The sequence below is a fragment of the Sinohyriopsis cumingii genome, chromosome 18 (assembly GCF_028554795.1).
Source record: "Sinohyriopsis cumingii isolate HCF-2022 chromosome 18, ASM2855479v2, whole genome shotgun sequence".
Lineage (NCBI taxonomy): Eukaryota > Metazoa > Mollusca > Bivalvia > Unionida > Unionidae > Sinohyriopsis > Sinohyriopsis cumingii.
In genome coordinates, this window is record NC_142978.1 from 22,912,908 (window position 1) to 22,933,593 (window position 20,686).

Sequence of the window (20,686 nt, forward strand, 5' to 3'; positions counted from 1 at the left end):
TATGTAAAAGTTTCACATCAGATTGGGCTTCTTGAGGAAAAAGCCAAAGTACATGATAATCGGATGTAGTATACATTGCACATTATGTTGTTTTACTGATAATGCTGATTTTATTTAGACTACATTATTTACAATTTCAAACATGTTTTTATAACCAAATCTTTGATTAGTAACCTTTATTTTCAAGAAACACTTTCACTTTCTAGAACCACTGTACAGTTTCTTAGTCCTACAGATGTATCCTACATGCATGTCCAAACGGTATGTTGGGTTGCATCAGCTATTATTTCATCATGTACATGTATATGGCAGTAGGAAAGAATATTACAATTAGAGATGTTTTACCTAAATTGTCAGTTATGTTGAACAAAGATATGCATTACATTTTTAACCCTGTTACTGTCATGATAAGAGAAAACAGACATACGGTAAACAGAACAGTAAAAAGCTGGACAGCTGTACAGTAAGCATTAAACATTACAATAACAAGCAGTCAGCTGTTCAGTAAGCATTAAACAATACAATATCAAGCTGAGCCAGTTGTACAGTAAGCATTAAACAATACAATAGCAAGCTGAGCCATTTGTACAGTAAGCATTAAACAATACAATAGCAAGTTGCGCTAGTTGTACAGTAAGCATTAAACAATACAATAGCAAGCTGAGTCAGTTGTACAGTAAGCATTAAACAATACAATAGCAAGCTGAGTCAGTTGTACAGTAAGCATTAAACAATACAATAGCAAGCTGAGTCATTTGTACAGTAAGCATTAAACAATACAACAGCAAGCTGAGTCAGCTTTTCCATAAGCCTAATAGACATACAGCATCCAAAATAGCAACAAGCTGAGTCAGCAGAGAAATAGGTTGATAAGGGGACAGGCTGAGTTTATTTTTAATCATTTTCAAAGTTTTACCTTAATTCATGGTCTTTCTTTCATTGAATATGAAGTTTTTTAACCAGTAAAACCATCATGTTGACCTCTGCTTTGTGTTGGTCATTATGAGGTTAATTGGTCCATTAATCTTCATACTGACCTCAACCAAGGTCAATAATTGTATATTATTGCATGATTCATGTGAGAGGTGGGATTTTTGTTGTTGGATGAAACAACATCATGTGATGTTACTTCAGTTTGCATGGTCATTCTTTATGTTGCATGGTCATGGTGTCTCTGACTTCGTAGCATTCTTTACATCATGCAGTTTACGGTAATAGGTATTTATCAGTTTATTTATTAATAGGTATTAATTGGTATTTATCAATTTATTTATAAATAGGCATTAATAGGTATTTATCAATTTATTTATTAATAGGTATTTATGAATTTATTTATTAATAGGTATTAATAGGTATTTATCAATTTATTTATTAATTGGTATTTATCAGTTACAAGGTAAACTAAATTACAGTATTTTCTATAAATCATGTAGTAAAGAAACCAAAGATTTTTGTTGCAGTGAAAATGAAATTTTGACAACCAGTAAACTTATTAAATGGACCTCCATTTTATATCAGTCAATATGAGATTTACTGGTTCATAAAACATCTCATTCACCTCCACATAGGTCTACAATCATGCGACAATTGTTCTTACTGACATTGAGATTTTGCTGTTATTTTGTATACAATCAAAATTCAAATGTACAAGTCGGTAATTCTCACAAATCAACAGGGAATATGTTGAAGACAAGAATTACCTCCACCCCTGAGTTCATGCATTCCAGCATTTTCATGGCATGATGACTTTATTTTTACTGATAAGAATTTTTATTTCAGAGATTGCATCCCAGAAATTAAAGTAAAGGGAATTAACTCTTTTACAACACAATATAATCAGAACTATTCTTTCTTCAGTTTTGTGTTCATCTTATTATATAAATACTCATTTTATATTCACATTAGGAATGATTGTCAAAATAATGCTTTTTATTGTGAAGTTCTTTGTTTTTTATATAAATTACCTTAATTTTCAAGACAACCAACCGACAAAAACTCGTTAATGTTTTTGTTCATTTTCCTTGCTATCCATTATCCAGACTTTGGTTTTATTTTGTTTGCTATTTATAATTGCAGCAGTATCTTACCCATCAGCATTGTGTTGCTTCTATTTTTCCATATTGAAAACCTTCATTCAATGTGAATACATTAGCCAACGGTGGAGAATTGTCAGTATGACATGGTCCAATTGTACACCTTATTTGCCCATGCACCGACCAATCATCTTTTCAAGAACATGTTGTTAATGGATCTTGTCATAAATTGTGACAAAGAAGAATCCCGCTTGTTGCTTGTGTTTTATTGCATTGTGGTTTTCCCTTAACAATATTATATCTGAGTTAATCCATCCATTCCGTATTCTGTTTATATGCTAGTAACCTCTGTCCTCCAGTTTTGCTTGGACCAGGATATTTTCCAATTATAAGTTCTGCCAATTTCCAAATCATTTATCCACACAAGTTATGGGAGTAGTAGCAGAATACTTCTGATTACTGGGAATCCCAATTCTACAATATTTTGATAACTGGCTGATCCACAATGTTCAGGTTCAGTCCCTCCATCAGCCTCTGTTTTGTTGTTGGTTTACACTAACTTGTTTGTGTCTTTTACCCAACCTTGAGAAGTCAAAGCTCACTCCAATGGGAATGAACTTCCTCAGGAATCAAAATTTAGTCTGGGTTGATCAGGTACTTCTAGAGACACTACAAGCAAAAACATTATTGTCTGCTCACCTTTACCTGTCCCTATTGGGAATTTTAAATACCACTGCAGATCTGGTTCCCTTAGGATCTCTCCATATTTGCACTCTACAGTTCCTTCTTCTCACAAGGTGGAAGCCAGACAGATTCTTTATCAGCTCTGATTCTTCTAGGATCTGATTTTAATCACCATTTGCAATGGCGGATGAATAGGGACAGATTCCTGTCATGGAGACCCCATGCACCCATCCTCACTCCTATCTGGTCACTTACATGTCAGTTTCTATTTGAGGCACTCATTCAGAACTAGAGGGCATGATTCTCTAGGTCATTGGGTGAATTGTCCCTCCACATCAACAAGCTAGAAATGAAAGCTGTATTTCTAGCATTGCAATAGTGCGTTTATAGAGTAAGATAGAGTAATGAATCTATGTGTCATCTCCATCTGTCATAGTGGATTTCTGATGTACACACGCCCCATGTCATTGTTTTGAGTTCTTTAACTGTCTTCATTTGGCGACCTTGGAGAACATCACCCTCTGAGTTTGCCACATTCTGGGGAAGAACATACTAGCAGACAGTCTGTCCAGGTGAGGCAAAAAAGTCCTCATTGAATGGTCTTTTAACCACTCAATACAGAGTCCCATTTCTCGCTTGGGGGAAAGCCTCTGGTGGATTTGTTTGCAGCTCGGTTCATAAACAGACTTCCCTTTTACCAGAGGTTGTACTAGGATTGATAAAAATAGGAGTTCCACCAGCAAAAGTTGCATACCCATCCCAGAAGCATATTGGGCATACCTGAAGTGGCTAAATTTCCAGATGAAAAGAACCAGTGGTTGCCATGAAGTTTAATTTTCCAAATACTTTACATTACTGACATATAGCTCTTGTTTCTCCATCAGAGTGAGACTGAATTTTGTCAGTCCAAGGAAATGTCTTATTCCAAACACTAAGCCAGACATCATTCACTAAAATAACATAATACTTAATTTAAATATTTTAAAAATATTTGGCTCTCTTTGTGGGGGGGGGCACTCATGGGAAAGAATCTGAATGTAAAGGACTGATTCCCAGTCAGTGCCAGGCTGATCCTAGCATTACAGTGTATTCTAGGCTGATCCTAGCATTACAGTGTATTCTAGGCTGATCCCAGCATTACAGTGTGTTCTAGGCTGATCCCAGCATTACAGTGTATTCTAGGCTGATCCCAGCATTACAGTTTGTTCTTGGCTGATCCCAGCATTACAGTGTATTCTAGACTGATCCTAGCATTACAGTGTATTCTAGACTGATCTTAGCATTACAGTGTATTCTAGGCTGATCCCAGCATTACAGTGTGTTCTAGGCTGATCCCAGCATTACAGTGTATTCTAGGCTGATCCCAGCATTACAGTGTGTTCTAGGCTGATCCCAGCATTGCAGTGTATTCTAGACTGATCCTAGCATTACAGTGTATTCTAGACTGATCCTAGCATTACAGTGTATTCTAGGCTGATCCTAGCATTACAATGTATTCTAGGCTGATCTTAGCATTACAGTGTATTCTAGGCTGATCCTAGCACTACAGTGTATTCTAGGCTGATCCCAGCATTACAGTGTATTCTAGGCTGATCCTAGCATTATAGTGTGTTCTGGGCTGATCCTAGCATTACAGTGTATTCTGGGCTGATCCCAGCTCAAGTAGAATTGGTGCTAGGCTGATCCCAGCTCAAGTAAAATCTGTGATAGTCTGATCCCAGCATTTGAGTGTATTCTAGGCTGATCCCATCTTCAAGTAAATCTGCTAGGCTGATCCCAGCATTATTGTGTATTCTGGGCTGATTCCAGCTCAAGGATAATTGGTGCTAGGCTGATCCCAGCATTAAAGTATAATCTGGGCTGATCCCAGCTTACATAGACTGCACTAGGTTGATCCCAGCATCACAGTGTATTCTGGGCTGATCACAGCACAAGTAAAATCTGTGCTAGGCTGATCCCAGCATTCTGGTATATTCTGGGCTGAGCCCATCTTTAAGTAAATCTATGCTAGCTGATCTCAGCATTATTGTGTTTTCTGGGCTGATCCCAGCTCAAAGATAATTGGTACTAGGCTGATCCAAGCATTAAAATATAATCTGGTCTGATTCCAGCTTCTGTAGACTGCGCTAGGCTGATCCCAGCTCAAGTAAAATCTGTGCTAGGTTGATCACAGCATTCAAGTGTATTCTGGACTGATCCCAGCTTAATTAGACTATGTGCTAGGCTGATCCTAGCATGCTAATGTATTCTGGACTGATCCCATCTTAATTAAATCTATGCTAGGCTGATCCCAGCATAAGAGTGTATTCTGACTTGAACCCAGATTTATGGAAATGGGCTAGGCTGATCCCAGCATGAAGAAAATATTTGTATATTTTTCCTATTTGAAAACAAGCCCGATGAAGACAGCAAGTAAGAGGATAATACCAGTCTCTTGCATAATTCCCTGCCTGCCTCTCAATTTCAAGGTACATGTACAACACCCCTATCCAACTGTTAGCCACTGACTAAGCCTTATCATTTGACATTAGATCATCCTACCACACCACCAAGTCATCCCTCAATGGTCATTATCAGATAAACTCCATTACACCACTGGCAATGTGTACCTACAATAACTCAAGATAATCAAGCTGTGCATAAACTAATTATCATTTCTAGCAGCTTTAGCAATCTTTTGAACTCATTAAATTTTGATCACTATTTGTTTAAGCCCAAAATACTTTTCCAAACTAACAAACGGCATTTTGTTTAATACTCTACATGCCTTGGTTTCAAGGTCCATATCTTATTGACGATTTCCCACTCTGTGGACCAATGTGTTCATATTAAACAAATGATGATTTTTTAGTAAAAAAAAGTCAAAGCTACGCAGTAGCGATGGGTAAGTATTGCTTTATTAAAATCAGTTTTAGTCACACAGAAGACTGCATTTTAGATGCAGATCTGGGTTGCAGCTTTTCACATCATGGTAGATCTTATACATGAACCAAATGGCGTCATTGTTTTGTCAACTTCAGCCATGTCTGTCTTGAATAATGATACTTTAGAACATAAAACTATTCACACTTTCTGTAAAATATTTACTTTTTGTAGAAAAACAAAACATTTCAGGCAAGGCTTGAACTTTTCCAGTGCATTTGACTCATTTGGTTTTTAATTCCTCTGAATTCTTATTTTGTATGATTTGAAAAGATAAAGAAAAATTTCTGAGGGATTAATATATCCATTTTTTTAAAGCTGTTTCTTCTTCAGACCACTTGACCACTTGATGATGATTTTGGACTTTGCACCTTTCTTAGATTTGTTATTGACAACTGAAAACTATTCTTAAAATACATTGAAAACTCTCAGAACCAAAAACCCTTGTGACCAAATGAAATTGTCAGTTTTTGGCAGTGTTCCATTTACTGAGGATATGTCAACCGTGAATAAATGCTTCTTTTTATATAAGTTACACATCATCATCATCAGTAACAGCCTTAATTATTAAGATAAAACAACCCTACCTTGTATGAAAAAAACCCCCAAAAAACTAATGTTATGTGATTTGAGGGAGGCAGAATTTTAGAATGTGTACATGTGTGAGACAGGGAAAGCAATTTTCGGAATGAGCAAGAATGTTATTATGAGAAAAATGTGTGTGTGTGCAATAGTGCAAAAATTTAGCAACTTGTTTGCTTTTTTAACATTTAATGGGAAATTACATTCCTTCCAAATATTGTTTTCTGTCAGAAAAGTATTGGACCTGGTTATTAAATCCAGAGTATTAATCTTTCTTAGGCTTTTCTACAAGCATCTAGTTTTTAATAGTTTACCTTAAAAGCTGGATTTTCTTTAAGGTTAAAACATTTGGAATTATCATATAGTGTCAGCTCTAATGTGTATTGAGTATTGTTTTTACCAGGTGACTACTGGCTATTTCTGGATCATAAATATCAACATTATTTGGAATTAAGGGAGATTTGCTCTTGTGGGGGTCGTTTAGTGGAAAGTTGAAATGTGGTACAGAAAATTTGTTTGGTTTCAAGGTAGAGAAGTTTCAGTTACTGGGCAAAAAGATGATACAGAAGAAGGAAAATATTGGACAGCATTTTTGTCTTCAATCTTTAGAATATTTTGCTATACTAGGTATTCAGTTTTGAAGGGTTTCTCTATACAGGTATGCTTGCTATACACCAATTTGATTTACATGCTTTAAATTTAATGCCATTTTTAATGAAGAAATAGCATTCAGTTGATTCCGCTGTGCTCATTTTAATGCCATGTTTTCCATGTGCTGTGACTTGCACACAGCTTACATACATACGTTTTAATTTGTTTGAAAATTATGCATAAATAATCATTACTTGAAAACTTAGAGGTATGTGCCTTTTGCTAAATACAAGTCTTCACTTTTGATATTTTAATCCTTTTGTCCATTTTTCTCTCTATCCACTTTGTTTCCAGTGAAAATTATTTAAAAAATGTCCTTACATTAAGTGCATATATCAGATTTATTGTGTACATATGCCTTTTGCTTATTCATGATTCTTTAGATTCAATATTTTTTTATGATTTTGTTAATTTTTCTCTCTATCCATTAACCAGACTTTAGTGAGTTAAGTGAAAAATGCCAAAACCATTTAAGAGATACCTTTGAAATTTTGTTACACATATTAAGTTTATTGTTTAGACTTGCCTTTTGCTATTGACAATTTTTCAGTTTCAATATTGCTAATGTTTTCATCCATTTGTTCACCCAAACAGCTATAAGCCATGACACTTTCATTTCTGGATCAGAACTCCAAACCCATTCAAGATATTTTTATGAACCTTAGTACACATATTTCACTAGTCGTCTCGATGTACCATTGTTATTTTCTGTCCACAGTTCTTCAGTTGCAATATTAATGTTTTTTCCATTTGACTGTCCATTCATCCATTATCCACACTTCATTTCTGGTTCAAAACTCCATAACTGTTCTCTATGAATTTTGGTACGTAGATTAGTGGGGCAAATGATGTGACTAGTGGTACCAAAAAAAAGTGACTAGTGGGGCAAATGATGTGACTAGTGGTGCAAATGATGTGACTAGTCATGCAAATAATGTGACCAGTGGTGCAAATGATGTGACTAGTGGGGCAAATGATGTGACTAGTCATGCAAATAATGTAACCAGTGGTACAAATGATGTGACTAGTGGGGCAAATGATGTGACTAGTCATACAAATAATGTGACCAGTGGTGCAAATGATGTGACTCATAATGCAAATGATGTGACTTGTGGTTCAACTGATGTGACTAGCCATGAAAATGATGTGACCAGTGGTGCAAATGATGTGACTCATAATGCAAATGATGTGACTAGTGGTCCAAATTATGTGACTAGTGGTGCAACTGATGTGACTAGCCATGCAAATGATGTGACTTGTGGTTCAAAAGATGTGACTAGCCATGAAAATGATGTGACTAGTGGTCCAAATTATGTGACTAGTGGTGCAACTGATGTGACTAGCCATGCAAATGATGTGACTTGTGGTTCAGAAGATGTGACTAGCCATGCAAATGATGTGACTTGTGATTCAAAAGATGTGACTAGCCATGTGACCAGTGGTGCAAATGATGTGACTCATAATGCAAATGATGTGAATTTTGCTATTCACAGTTCTGTAGTATTTTAATGTTTTGTATCAATTTATTAATTTGTCCCTTCATTGCACTGTCATTTCCAGAACAAAACTCCAAAGCCATGGAAGATTCATGCATCTCTATAGAGCTTCGTAAATATATTAAACATGGTCAGGATGTGCCTTTTGCAAATCTCAATTCTTGCTTCGCTATGTTTAATGTTTTGTCCATTTGTTAGCTCATCCATCGGTCTTATAATTCATCAAACACAATAACATACATTTCTTTTCAGAGCAGAACTCCAAAATCATTTCAGGTATCCTGGTGCAATTTTAAACACATTTTAGACTAGGGATCTAGATGCGCCTTTAGTTCTTTGGAATTCTTTATTTTCAATATTTGTATTATATTTTTGTCCATAAGTGTTTACATTATGGCATCTATTTTTCTGGAGCAAAACTCTAAAATCATTCAGGAAATATCAGTGTGTGTGTGTGTGTGTGTGTGTGTGTGTGTGTGTGTGCATGTGTGCACATGTGTGTTTGTGAGAGAGAGAGAGAGATTTACTATTTAGAAGTTGTCAGTATTGCTTCATTGTCATTTTTGGAGATGTCAGTCCAGATCAGCTACTATGGTGTGCGTGCCCTTGGTTATGGCACTTTACATGACGTAACCTTCAAAGTACTGCTGTTCTGTAAAAAAAAAACACCAAAACCCATAACCTGTACATCTGAGATGTATTCTTTTTTAATTCTTTGATAAAGAACTGAGGAATTTCTAAAGACTAAGAGCACTGTATTTTTCAGTTAAAGACATTAGGACTTGCTTTATTATTTGATGGATGCATCTTCAGTGAAAAATTCATTATTCCAAGCGGTAAGAAAGATAATATAAATTCTCTGTTGGAGAACAAAAGTTTTTGCAGTCTTTGATGAATCTTTGCACTGGTGAAAATTTAGCAACAACTGTTAACTTATCATTTGAAAATGATTTCATTTCAGATATCAGGAGACGGACTATATACGAATATCACAGAGTTTCATTGGATATAAAGATTATCAGATCTAAAACGGTCATCCTTCTTCATCCCAAACCTAGTAAGTGTTATTCTTTTAATATGAGTCAGACATTATCATAGTTATCACAGTTCTTACGACATTGTTGAATTTTGGGCAGGATTGCAAAGCATTTCCAGCTTATGGATTGATGATGTCTTTCAATCCAATCATCCAACACTGAAGTTAGAGTTTGTGATAGGGTTATTATATAACATATTAGCTCGTAGAGCCATATGACTTAGAATGTAAATCTTGGATGAGGGGTACTACAGTGACATTTATGTCAGTATGACATATAGTTCATGGTTTGCTATATGGTTATTACACCATTCACAGCTTCGTTCCTCCTAATATTAGCATTACTGGTCTGAAGAAATTATGAGGTGGCATGTTGTCCATTGTCTAATGTCTGTCATCCATTTTCCACCATCGATTAGCACAAGTTTGTTATAACTACTCCTTCTAAACTTCTTGGAGGATTGCCTTGAAACTTCACACACACACACACACACACACACACACACACACACACACACACACACACACACACACACACACACACACACACACACACACACACACACACACACACACACACACACACACACACACACACACACACACACACACACACACACACACACACACACACACACACACACACACACACACACACACACACACACACACACACACACACACACACACACACACACACACACACACACACACACACACACACACACACACACACACACACACACACACACACACACACACACACACACACACACACACACACACACACACACACACACACACACACACACACACACACACACACACACACACACACACACACACACACACACACACACACACACACACACACACACACACACACACACACACACACACACACACACACACACACACACACACACACACACACACACACACACACACACACACACACACACACACACACACACACACACACACACACACACACACACACACACACACACACACACACACACACACACACACACACACACACACACACACACACACACACACACACACACACACACACACACACACACACACACACACACACACACACACACACACACACACACACACACACACACACACACACACACACACACACACACACACACACACACACACACACACACACACACACACAACCCCCCCCCTGTAGTGAAGTTGTTCCTAAATGAAAATGTTGCTGTGGTCACATCCAGTATGGCAGCCAGTTTTCATCTTGAAAACATTATTATCACTATTCCTCTTTCATATCAACAGGGTTTATTTTTTAACTGATGGACATAATAGTGTCTGGTAGATCCTAAAGGAAAATGGTGCCGATCTGAAATCAAGTGTGGCCACCATGGCAGCCATCTTGAAAATTGTTATATTGATACTCTTCCTTAATAGAAATTCATATCTACATGGGGTTTTCACTAAACAACTTCTTATGATGTCTAGTTAGATCTAAATGAAAATAATGTCAATCTGATATCCACCATCACAGCTCCTTTGAAAACCTTGTTATCATTGCTTTTCAAAACCAGAAAATCATCTCAACATGGCGTCACCATCAGAAGACTTCTTATGATGTCAAGTTGTTCCTAATGGGACATGGTGCTAATCTGACATCCAACATTTCCACTGCAGCAGCGAATTTAAATATCTTGTTACTGCAGAACAGTGTCAGAGATGGTTTCAACACATAGCAGTTAAAAAGAAGAAATGGCCCTCTCTTTAATTTCAGTAAAGTTTATTCGCTAGTAGAGCATTAGTCCCTTTGAGGGGCTTTTGTTTATCCATTGCTGGGTTCCTGTGGGGTTAATGCTAGTGGGTAAGAGTGGTTTTACGTTAAATTGAAATAACCCAAGTTGTCAGTTATATATGTCTGAAAATTGGAATGTTTCATCATTAACCAAGGTATCAGATGAGGTTTTGAATTACAACCATGGTTCAATATTGAAAACCATCTAGATGTCTTCCTTATAACCAAATATATGCTTGCTGTGCCTATGATGCAGATTTACATTGAATCTAGAGGGTATAGATTTAAGAGTGGAAACAAACTCATGATGAGCAGTTTTTACAAACACATTCTAGTTTATTTTAAGGATTATGAGAGTATTTAATAATAGTCATTCACCTAGAAACAGGAAGCAAGAAAGTTTTCAGTAAATAAGTTTCTCCTCCATTCATTTATTTATTCATTGTGTTTCACTTCCATGCTTTTATATTTCCCCAAGAGTTAATCAAAAGTATTTTGCTCGATCTTTATGATCTTAAGACTATATCTCACATACACATACACACAAGACACAGACACACACAGACACACACAGAGACACACACAGATGAATCAAATAATCTCTTCACATTGTTCTAAAACTGTTTAATAGGAAATAATGTAAACCCTTTTAGATGTCTTTGAAATAATTGTTTAAATAGTTGTCAAAGGGCTGTTTAGAAAATGGAGTTTTGAAAGACAGTCTTTAAATAAATCTATGCTCTACCAAACCACAATTGAATTATTGATACCAGAGCAACTTAAGTGGCTAAGTGCCATTGTTAATTTCCTTCCTTTTTATAGAGGTCACAGTAATAAAAACACAACACATTAGCAGTTGTATTGTTACTTTTAGCATCAGCAGTTTAGAATTTTGGATCAAGTTTTTCACTTAACCCTTTCCTAGATTTCCATCATACTTTGTATGGGTTATTATGAATCTCAGACAATCAACACTCTCCTTCTTCCCTGTTCACCTTGGAGTCAAGGTCACAGAAAGTGAGTTAACAGTCAAACTCTTCATGCAGAGGCAAAATGACAAAATTTTCCGAAATTCCATCTGTCACTATAGGAAATGCTGTACTGGACTAGAGTTGGAAAAGATCCCATCATTCCCCATTAAAATGTGGAGATAAATATCACATACTTATACAAGAAACTACAATTTTAATAAAAATATCCACAAAAGTTTACCATATACAGTCATTTATATGTCAACTCTAACTGCATACACCAAATCAGCCATTGGATGATGCTCTGGCTGATCATGTTTTAGGCAGTTTGTTAGAAGTAATCACTAGAATAAAAACAACATAAAACCTCCACTGACAGTGCATTATGCAATGGCAGATCAGGGTCTATGTTGTTCTGCAGCTGAATTAAACTTTTAAATGAGTATATGCAGTAACTGATATAAACACCCACCCATCAGACTTCTGCAACTATGTTTGTTTGAATAAGCATAGATCAAACTTAATATCATGAAATTTATTCAATACACAGTGAAACATTGATTCCCTGTACTTGTCATGTAGATATGTATTGCCCAAATTATTTCATTTTGAATTTGACAGATTCCATGTACTTTTCATGTAGATATGTATTGCCCAAATTATTTCATTTTGAATTTGACTGATTCCCTGTACTTGTCATATAGATATGTATTGCCTAAATTATTTCATTTTGAATTTGACTGATTCCATGTACTTTTCATGTAGATATGTATTGCCCAAATTATTTCATTTTGAATTTGACTGATTCCCTGTACTTGTCATATAGATATGTATTGCCTAAATTATTTCATTTTGAATTTGACAGATCATCTAAGAGGTTTCAATTGTTTTCATTTTTTTTCCCAAGCTTGTAATATCGCAAAAGACTGTGACACATGCATCAGTCAAAAGACAAACTTTACCTGCAAATGGTGTGGTATCGTGAACAGATGTTCTGACAGTGTAGACTGGCATCGACAAGAATGGCTGGATAATGGCTGCCTTGCATATGTGAGTATAGTACTCCAAATGATAGTGGGGTTACCTATATACTGAGGTACTGAAAAATATATATACCCCATTTGACTATAGTATTAGCCTAGATGTTTTTAAAATCCATTTGTTTTAGCAAATCACTGATGTGGTTATTAAAACCTCCTAATATAACATTTTGGGACTTTGTTAATAAAATCAGAGCCTCTTATCATAGCCATACATCATGATATAGAAATGGGTTGATTGTTGTTGTTGTAGGCTTTACACCATTTTTCATCATATGGTGGCCAGTATTACTAGTGGAGGAAGAACCCAGGAAAACTCAGGGAAGAACCACCAACCCATGAGAAGCTACTGGCAAGCTTTCTTGCATACTGACATATATCAGTCCTGAGACTAAAAACCATGTGGACACAGGTGAGATGGCAGTGATTGGTAAAGGTGAGCACTTTAGACTACTCAGTCACCTTTGGCTACCAGGTGGTTTGAAAGATGGAGACAAAAGCTGAAGCTGACATTGCAACATGCTATGGCACCATCTTGAGCTGATTACAAGAAAAAGCTTCAGTATTTAGTTCAGAAAAGTACAGCTATACTGAAAGTTTTAAACTACACTTCACTACACAACTACACTACCTCTTAAAAAATAAATTTCATAGTATTTGTTTGACTCCCTTTTACACTGAAACCTTCTTATTCATTATAGTGAGGCATTTTATAGTAAGTGAGTACTGCATAGACATTATGTACATTGATTATTTGAAAATTATTAAAATGGTGAAAACTCAGTTCTTTATTATCAGAAAGCTTAGTATTCCAGCATGGTAGAATCTGTTTAATGTTAACCCTGAGTATTAAGATATAATGACACCTTTATAATCTGACCACTGAATTTTTAGATTTAGCAAAATCTGTTTAACAACTAAATATTCAAGTGCTGTGAAATCTGTCTGATCTGACCCCAGAATATTCTTGTATTGGGAAATCTGTCTTATCTGATCCCTAAATATTTAAATTTAAACAATGGGAACCTCACTGCTGTGTGGTAGTTAGTAGATGGAGTCAATAATTGCTGACCATATTATGTGCTGAACCATGTTACAGCACGAATGATTTTAAGAAATGATACCATGTTACAGCAAGAATGATTTTAAGAAATGATAAATCATGTATTGTTATGTGCTCATTTTTGTCTCCTTAACTTCACATTGTCACAATCAAGCAATATTTTACAATTAAATGGACCCAGGTTTGATGAAAGTTAATCATTGCTGTGTAATTATAGTGTTAAGCATGGTTGTCCAGCATATGGTCAGTGGGCCATAATATGGCCCACGAAAGGTTTCTATCTAGCCCACCAGCCTTTCATAACTTGTGCTGACGGGCAAGTCATCTGTCAAATGATCAAAATGAACATTGTAAAAAAGGGAGTATATATAGTGTGTCTTGAAGAAAATTTGAGGATTTCCTCGAAATTCAGCAACTTTTGTACTCTTTTATTTTCTTCTTCTCATTAGAAATACAAAGATGTGTGAAAGTTAGGTTCTTCTGTCTGGTAAAAAAGATAACGTAAAAAATCTCTGTTTGATGATAATTTTGAGAAAATGAAATTGAGGCCTGGTGCATGATGCAATTGGATGAGGCTTGAAATTGATTTAGAAGTATAACCAAGAGCTACATTTGCAGATCCTAATAGTTTGAAATACATTTTTACTCATTTGTAAATATCTAATTTAATCTAATTTTTATACTATAATAATTCATGTTTGCCTTTTTAACCCAGATTCTTTTGTCAGTGTATGTTCTAAGTAATGCATGATGCTTGTGCAAATTAGGCAGATTTTAAAATGAATCATTCAGAATTGGCAGTTACATTTTTAGCTGACATGGCCATACAAAAATTTACCCTGACTATGAGTACTTAAAGGTTTTATGATGATAATGCTAATCTGCTATCAAATATGGCCACAATAACTAAAAGCAGAAACAAAATTGACATGAAAAAACTGCTACACAAAACATGACCACATTTAGCAGAAAGAAAGCACACCATCCCAATTTGTACATATGACAATCCACCATCAGTTATGACTGAAGTTGTTAATCACTTGTGTAATTTAACATCATTCTTAATTTTTGGGCTCAGCTTAAGTCATAAATCATAATAACGTTGGGGTGGGCATATTGTCCGTCATCTGTCATTCATTGTCTTTAATTTGTCCATCCATTTTAGCACAAGTTGGTAATTGCTACCCTTCTTCAACTACATGGGGGATTGCCATGAAACTTTACACACACATTCATTCCAATGTTTAGTTTGCCCTAAATGAAAATGGTGCTGCTCAGACATGTACTGGTCATAGCCTAGTAGAGATTATTGGATGGCCTGTTTTATGTCATTTATTGTCATCCATAGTGGGGCCCCGAGTGGCCGAGTGGTCTAAAGCACTCTCCGTCACGGATCACTGCCATCTCACCTCTGTCTGCATAGGTTCGAGTCTCGGGCTCGGCCAATGTGGATATGTGAGAAAGGTTGCCGGTAGCTTCTCGTGGGTCGGTGGTTCTTTCCGGGGTTTTCCCGGGTTCTAATTCCACCATTAATACTGGCCGCCATGTATAGCCTATCGTGTGCTGAAAAATGGCGTTAAACCCTACAACAACAAAAAAAGTCATCCATAGTTCTTCTGCTAGCACAAGTGTGTTATTACTACACCTCCTAAACTGCTTGGACAAATGTTTTACGCATTCATGCTAAGGTCTAGTTGGACCTAAATACATCCAATATGGCTGCCACAGTTTGAAAATCTTGTTATTGCTATTCCCCTTGAATGGATGGTTATTGGGGTGTTCACTAAAAGACCTAAGGTCTGGTTGATATTAAATGAAAATGGTGCCAATCTGACATCCAGTATGGCCACGAAAATGGCCATCTTGAAAATCATCGCTACTCTTTTAGGACTGAAAGTTAAATGAACAATGAGTTTTCACCACAGGACTTCTTCTGATGTCTAGTTGTTCCCTCCAAAAAATGGCAATGATGTGACTTCCAATATCACTGATACTGTGGCCATAATGAAAATCTTTTTGTAACTAATCCTCAAAGATGTATGGTCATATCAGCATGAGGTTTTCCTAAAAAGACTTCTTGTGATATCTAATTCAACTTAAATGAAACTGGTGCAGATCAGATATCAGCTGTCTTGTTATCACTACTTTTCAACAGAAAGACACATAATTATGGAGTTTTCACCTAAAAGACTTCAATTCTAGGTCCACTACTATTCATTTTATTTATTAATGACCTACCACTTTTACTAAGAGACTCAATAACATCTACAGATCTCTATGCAGATGACACAACATTGTCAGACATCCAAAACACAAAGCATGAGCTCGAAATTTCTTTACAGAATGCCCTAAACAAACTGGAAAACTGGTGCACATGTAATGGCATGGTGGTAAATACTGGTAAAACTAAAATATTACTTATCTCAACACGGCAAAGAAGGACAAATCTTGATAGTGATGAACTATGTCTGACATGGAAGGATACAAATCTGCAAATAGTCTGTCATGATAGGCTACTTGGTGTTCTGGTAGATAATAACCTATCATGGACTGAACATATCAAACATACCAGTAAAAAAGTCAATTCAAGTTTATGGCTTCTCAGTAGGATAAGACATTTTCTCCCTGAAAGGCACAGGAAACTATTTTATAACAGTTACATACAACCCTATTTGGACTACTGTAGTACAGTATGGGGTAATTCAAATGATAAAAACATAGCAAAGCTGGCACATCTTCAAAAAAGAGCATTTGAGCTAATATCAATCCAGAAAGAAAGCAAGGAAAGTTTAGCTGGTAGGTTAAAAATATTACCTATTAAAGACCGAATCTGTTTGAGAAAAGCCAAATTAATGTACAGGATATCTCAGAATAGTGCTCCTGAATATTTACAATCACTATTCCAGTATAGGCTACCTGGTAATACTCCCCACCTGCGATCCATTTCAAGCAAACAGTATAAAATTCCCAAACCAAATAAGGAGTTATTTAAAAAAAGTTTCCAATACTCTGGAACTCTGCTCTGGAATAGTATTCCAGCTGAGATTAGAAATGCCCACTCTATTTCCTTCTTCCAAACCCAATATATCCAGTGGCTTCAGAGATGCAGCTTAAATAAATGAATTCCTTTGTATGAGGGCCTCAAGGTAGATTAGTTTTTAGCTAATTGTGTTACCCTCTTTAAATAAGGTCATTATTATTATTATTATTATTATTATGATATCTAGTTGGTTTTAAATTTAAATGGTACCTGTCTGACCTCCATTATACCTGTGAGAGTGGCCCTTTCTGAAAATCTTATTATATGCTCAATTTTTTTCCCCGTAAACTTTACATTGTCAGAATCATTCAGTACTTTACAATATTGCACACCTTTATATTGCACTCACATGCAGGACACATGTGCCCAATAGTGTATTAGGAACTACTTTGTAGACAGATCATGTACACTCGTGTAGCAGACGCTTTACACTGTGGTTGATTAAATTTGTTTCTGAATTAAGTAAAGCAAATGTTTCATGGACTGCCACATACCAGCTGCTTTGCTGCATTCCATGTTAACTTTTTTGATACAATGTTTCGGATTTTGGCGACCCACCAGATTTCATAAAATTGCTGGGTACCTACAAATAACATGCAAGTTACAAGGCATAAACTGTCTCCTTTAGCTGGTAATAATAATGGCAAAAAATATACTTACAGTTTTCCATACTGAATTTTCGCAAAATGTGCTTTCTTAGTTTGGCAAATCCAAATTACATGAGCCATGTCATGGGTTCTCAAGCTTGATTATACATTTGAAAATTGTACTGTAATTTCAACAATATTCTAAAGGCAATCATATCCTCCTTACTGCAATCAAAATGAAATAAACATTAAATTCCATACTGTGTTTTTGATAATTGCAATTGAAAGACTTCATATTTTTTCCACATTATGATTTCCAATAGTCAATGACAGAACAGAAACACACTTGCAGATGTCAACACACTTATCCCTCGCTGCTTCAGTCCGATGTATTTCATGTACAATTTGCACAGATGAATCCAGTCCATAATCACGATATTTCATAGAATCGAAAAAAATACAAAAATATATTCATTCCAGATCAAATGGAAAAGTTGTTGCAATGTGCATTCATTCACAATATGACCCCAAATTTTCAATTTTAAGCAGGCAAAAACACCATTTTCTTTCTAAAATTATTTCTAGCGCACGACTAAGTTCAAATTTATCCGGGCGGAGTTATGTGCGCATTAATAATGTTGTGTAATGATAAATCTGCGCTTGTGTATTTAGTTTGGGATACAGCTTACATTCATTTACATTGTTTCTTGTAGTGTATTTTGTTTATATAATTAAGTCTTAGGTAGAAAAAGAAAATGAGCATATAATAAAAAGGTTACTGCATTTGTATGGGAAAATATGAACTCATTTTGTCAGATGGATATACTGCACTCCCAAGGTCGTGCAGTATTCCATATGAAAAACTTGTTTATATTAACAGTTTTTTTTTTTATATATAACCAAAACACTTCTTGAGATGTTTACTTGGTCTTATATGAAAATTGTGCTGATGTGACATCCAGTGTGACCACCTTGTCAGCCATATTGAAAATTTTGCCATCAATACTCCTTTTAAATGTATGTTCATAATCATAAGGTATTCATCAAAGACATCTAAAGATGTCTAGATTGCCATAAAAGTCAATCTTATATCCAATATGGCTGCTGCAGTGGCTGACTTGAAGCTCCTCTTATTGGTGAAAAAAATCAGAGATGGTTTCAACTCTTAGCAGATAAAAAGAAAAAATGGTCTTATCTTGAATTCATGAAATTCTTTTCAAACAGTAAAGTATCAGCCCCTTCAAGGACTTGTTGTTTCTAAATAAGATATACTATTTTGTTAACTCTTGCAGGTTTCAGGCTAATGTCTTCATTTTTACCATGGAAATCAAAGCCATATTCCTACTGCATTACACTGAAATGTCTCTAAATAGAAATTTAATCATCTTTTTGGATTTCATTTTTTATTTTGAAAGCCTTATTAAAGCTTAAATTTGACATCCCTATTAATGTCACAAATCTCATACAATCTGGAAATGTATTTATCATGTTCAAATATTCTGTCAATCAGCATGTTCTCTATTCTTGGCAAAATATATGGAATGAAAATTCTACAAACAACCTTTCAAACATCAGACACATCCATCACTAAAAAAACAAATCACAGACATGAACAGATGAACTGTCAATTATATATACAACTCATACACCCGACTGATGCATGCCTCCATCCAATTAAACCTTGACTTTATCCCATGAGGCAAATTTGTTTTATGTGTATTCAGCTAAGAAATTTTGAAATGATGAAAAAACAATAGTGATGAACCACCAGGGAAAAAGTTTTTGCAGAAATAAGACTTACTACAACGCTGAATTCTAAAGACTTTAATAATTCTGTCCTTTGTCTTGCTGCTTATTTATGTTTATTTGGAATGGTTTATCTTTCTTTTGGTGGGGGGGGGTTCTTTATCTTTATATATTTTTTAAACTTAAATTACAATCAAAATTATATAGCCCATATTATGGTGATACAAGATTAAACCCTAAACACACACATAAATTCTTGATGGACATTTTATATGTAAATCTCAATATTTCAGGTTTTGCCCTTCCCCTTTTCAAGCTCATGTACAGCAAATGTTCATTTACTCCTTTCTGTAAAAATATCACTTCACCAGGTAACCTAAATATGCAGTAAAACAATTTTCACCTTATGAGCCCTGAAAGATTCTTCTTACCAAAAGGGTTCTTAACCAACCACTAGGACATGTCTACCTAGCTAAAATGGATGCCAAAATTGTCAGTATAATACAAAGGATACACTTAATATCCTAGAAGTCTTGTTTGAGTTACCAAGGATGTGAAAATGATGTCTGTTACAAATATAGAAAATATCACCAACTGAATTAAATCGATGCCTGATTGGTGTTGAAGAACCAATCAAAGACTTTCAGTAAATTACAAAGAATAATAGATACCAATTAAAAATGTAGACAATCATAAGAACACAGTGCTTGGTTACAATTGAGAGACCATAAGTATATTATCACATAGACAATATCACTGTCACTGAGTATTAATAAATACTATTTTTAGAATGGGGGTGTAATTATCATGTAAACACCTTCACTGAATGTAACTACTGTTAGATACTATATTGTGACAGTTGTATCATTGTACACAACATCACTGAGTGTAAATAAATGCTATTTTATACACTGGATATGTTATTACATACATACACCACCATCGGGTGTGAATACATGCTATTTTTGGACATTGGGTATTTTTATCATACCATCACAACAGGCAAGTCCCAAGGTCAGATGTCATGGTCATTA

The 20,686-nt window shown here is 35.5% G+C and overlaps 1 protein-coding gene across 5 annotated transcripts in view; it reads left to right on the forward strand.

The window, feature by feature from the left end:
* The window catches only part of LOC149776215 (plexin domain-containing protein 2-like), a 151,554-nt gene that overhangs the window by 94,193 nt on the left and 36,675 nt on the right, over positions 1–20,686 (forward strand). For all 5 annotated transcript variants that reach the window (XM_089942587.1, XM_089942589.1, XM_089942591.1 and 2 more), the window contains 2 exons: positions 9,330–9,425; positions 13,084–13,226. In XM_089942587.1, the coding sequence (XP_089798713.1) occupies positions 9,330–9,425; positions 13,084–13,226 (239 nt within the window). The remainder of the gene's footprint in view (positions 1–9,329; positions 9,426–13,083; positions 13,227–20,686) is intronic.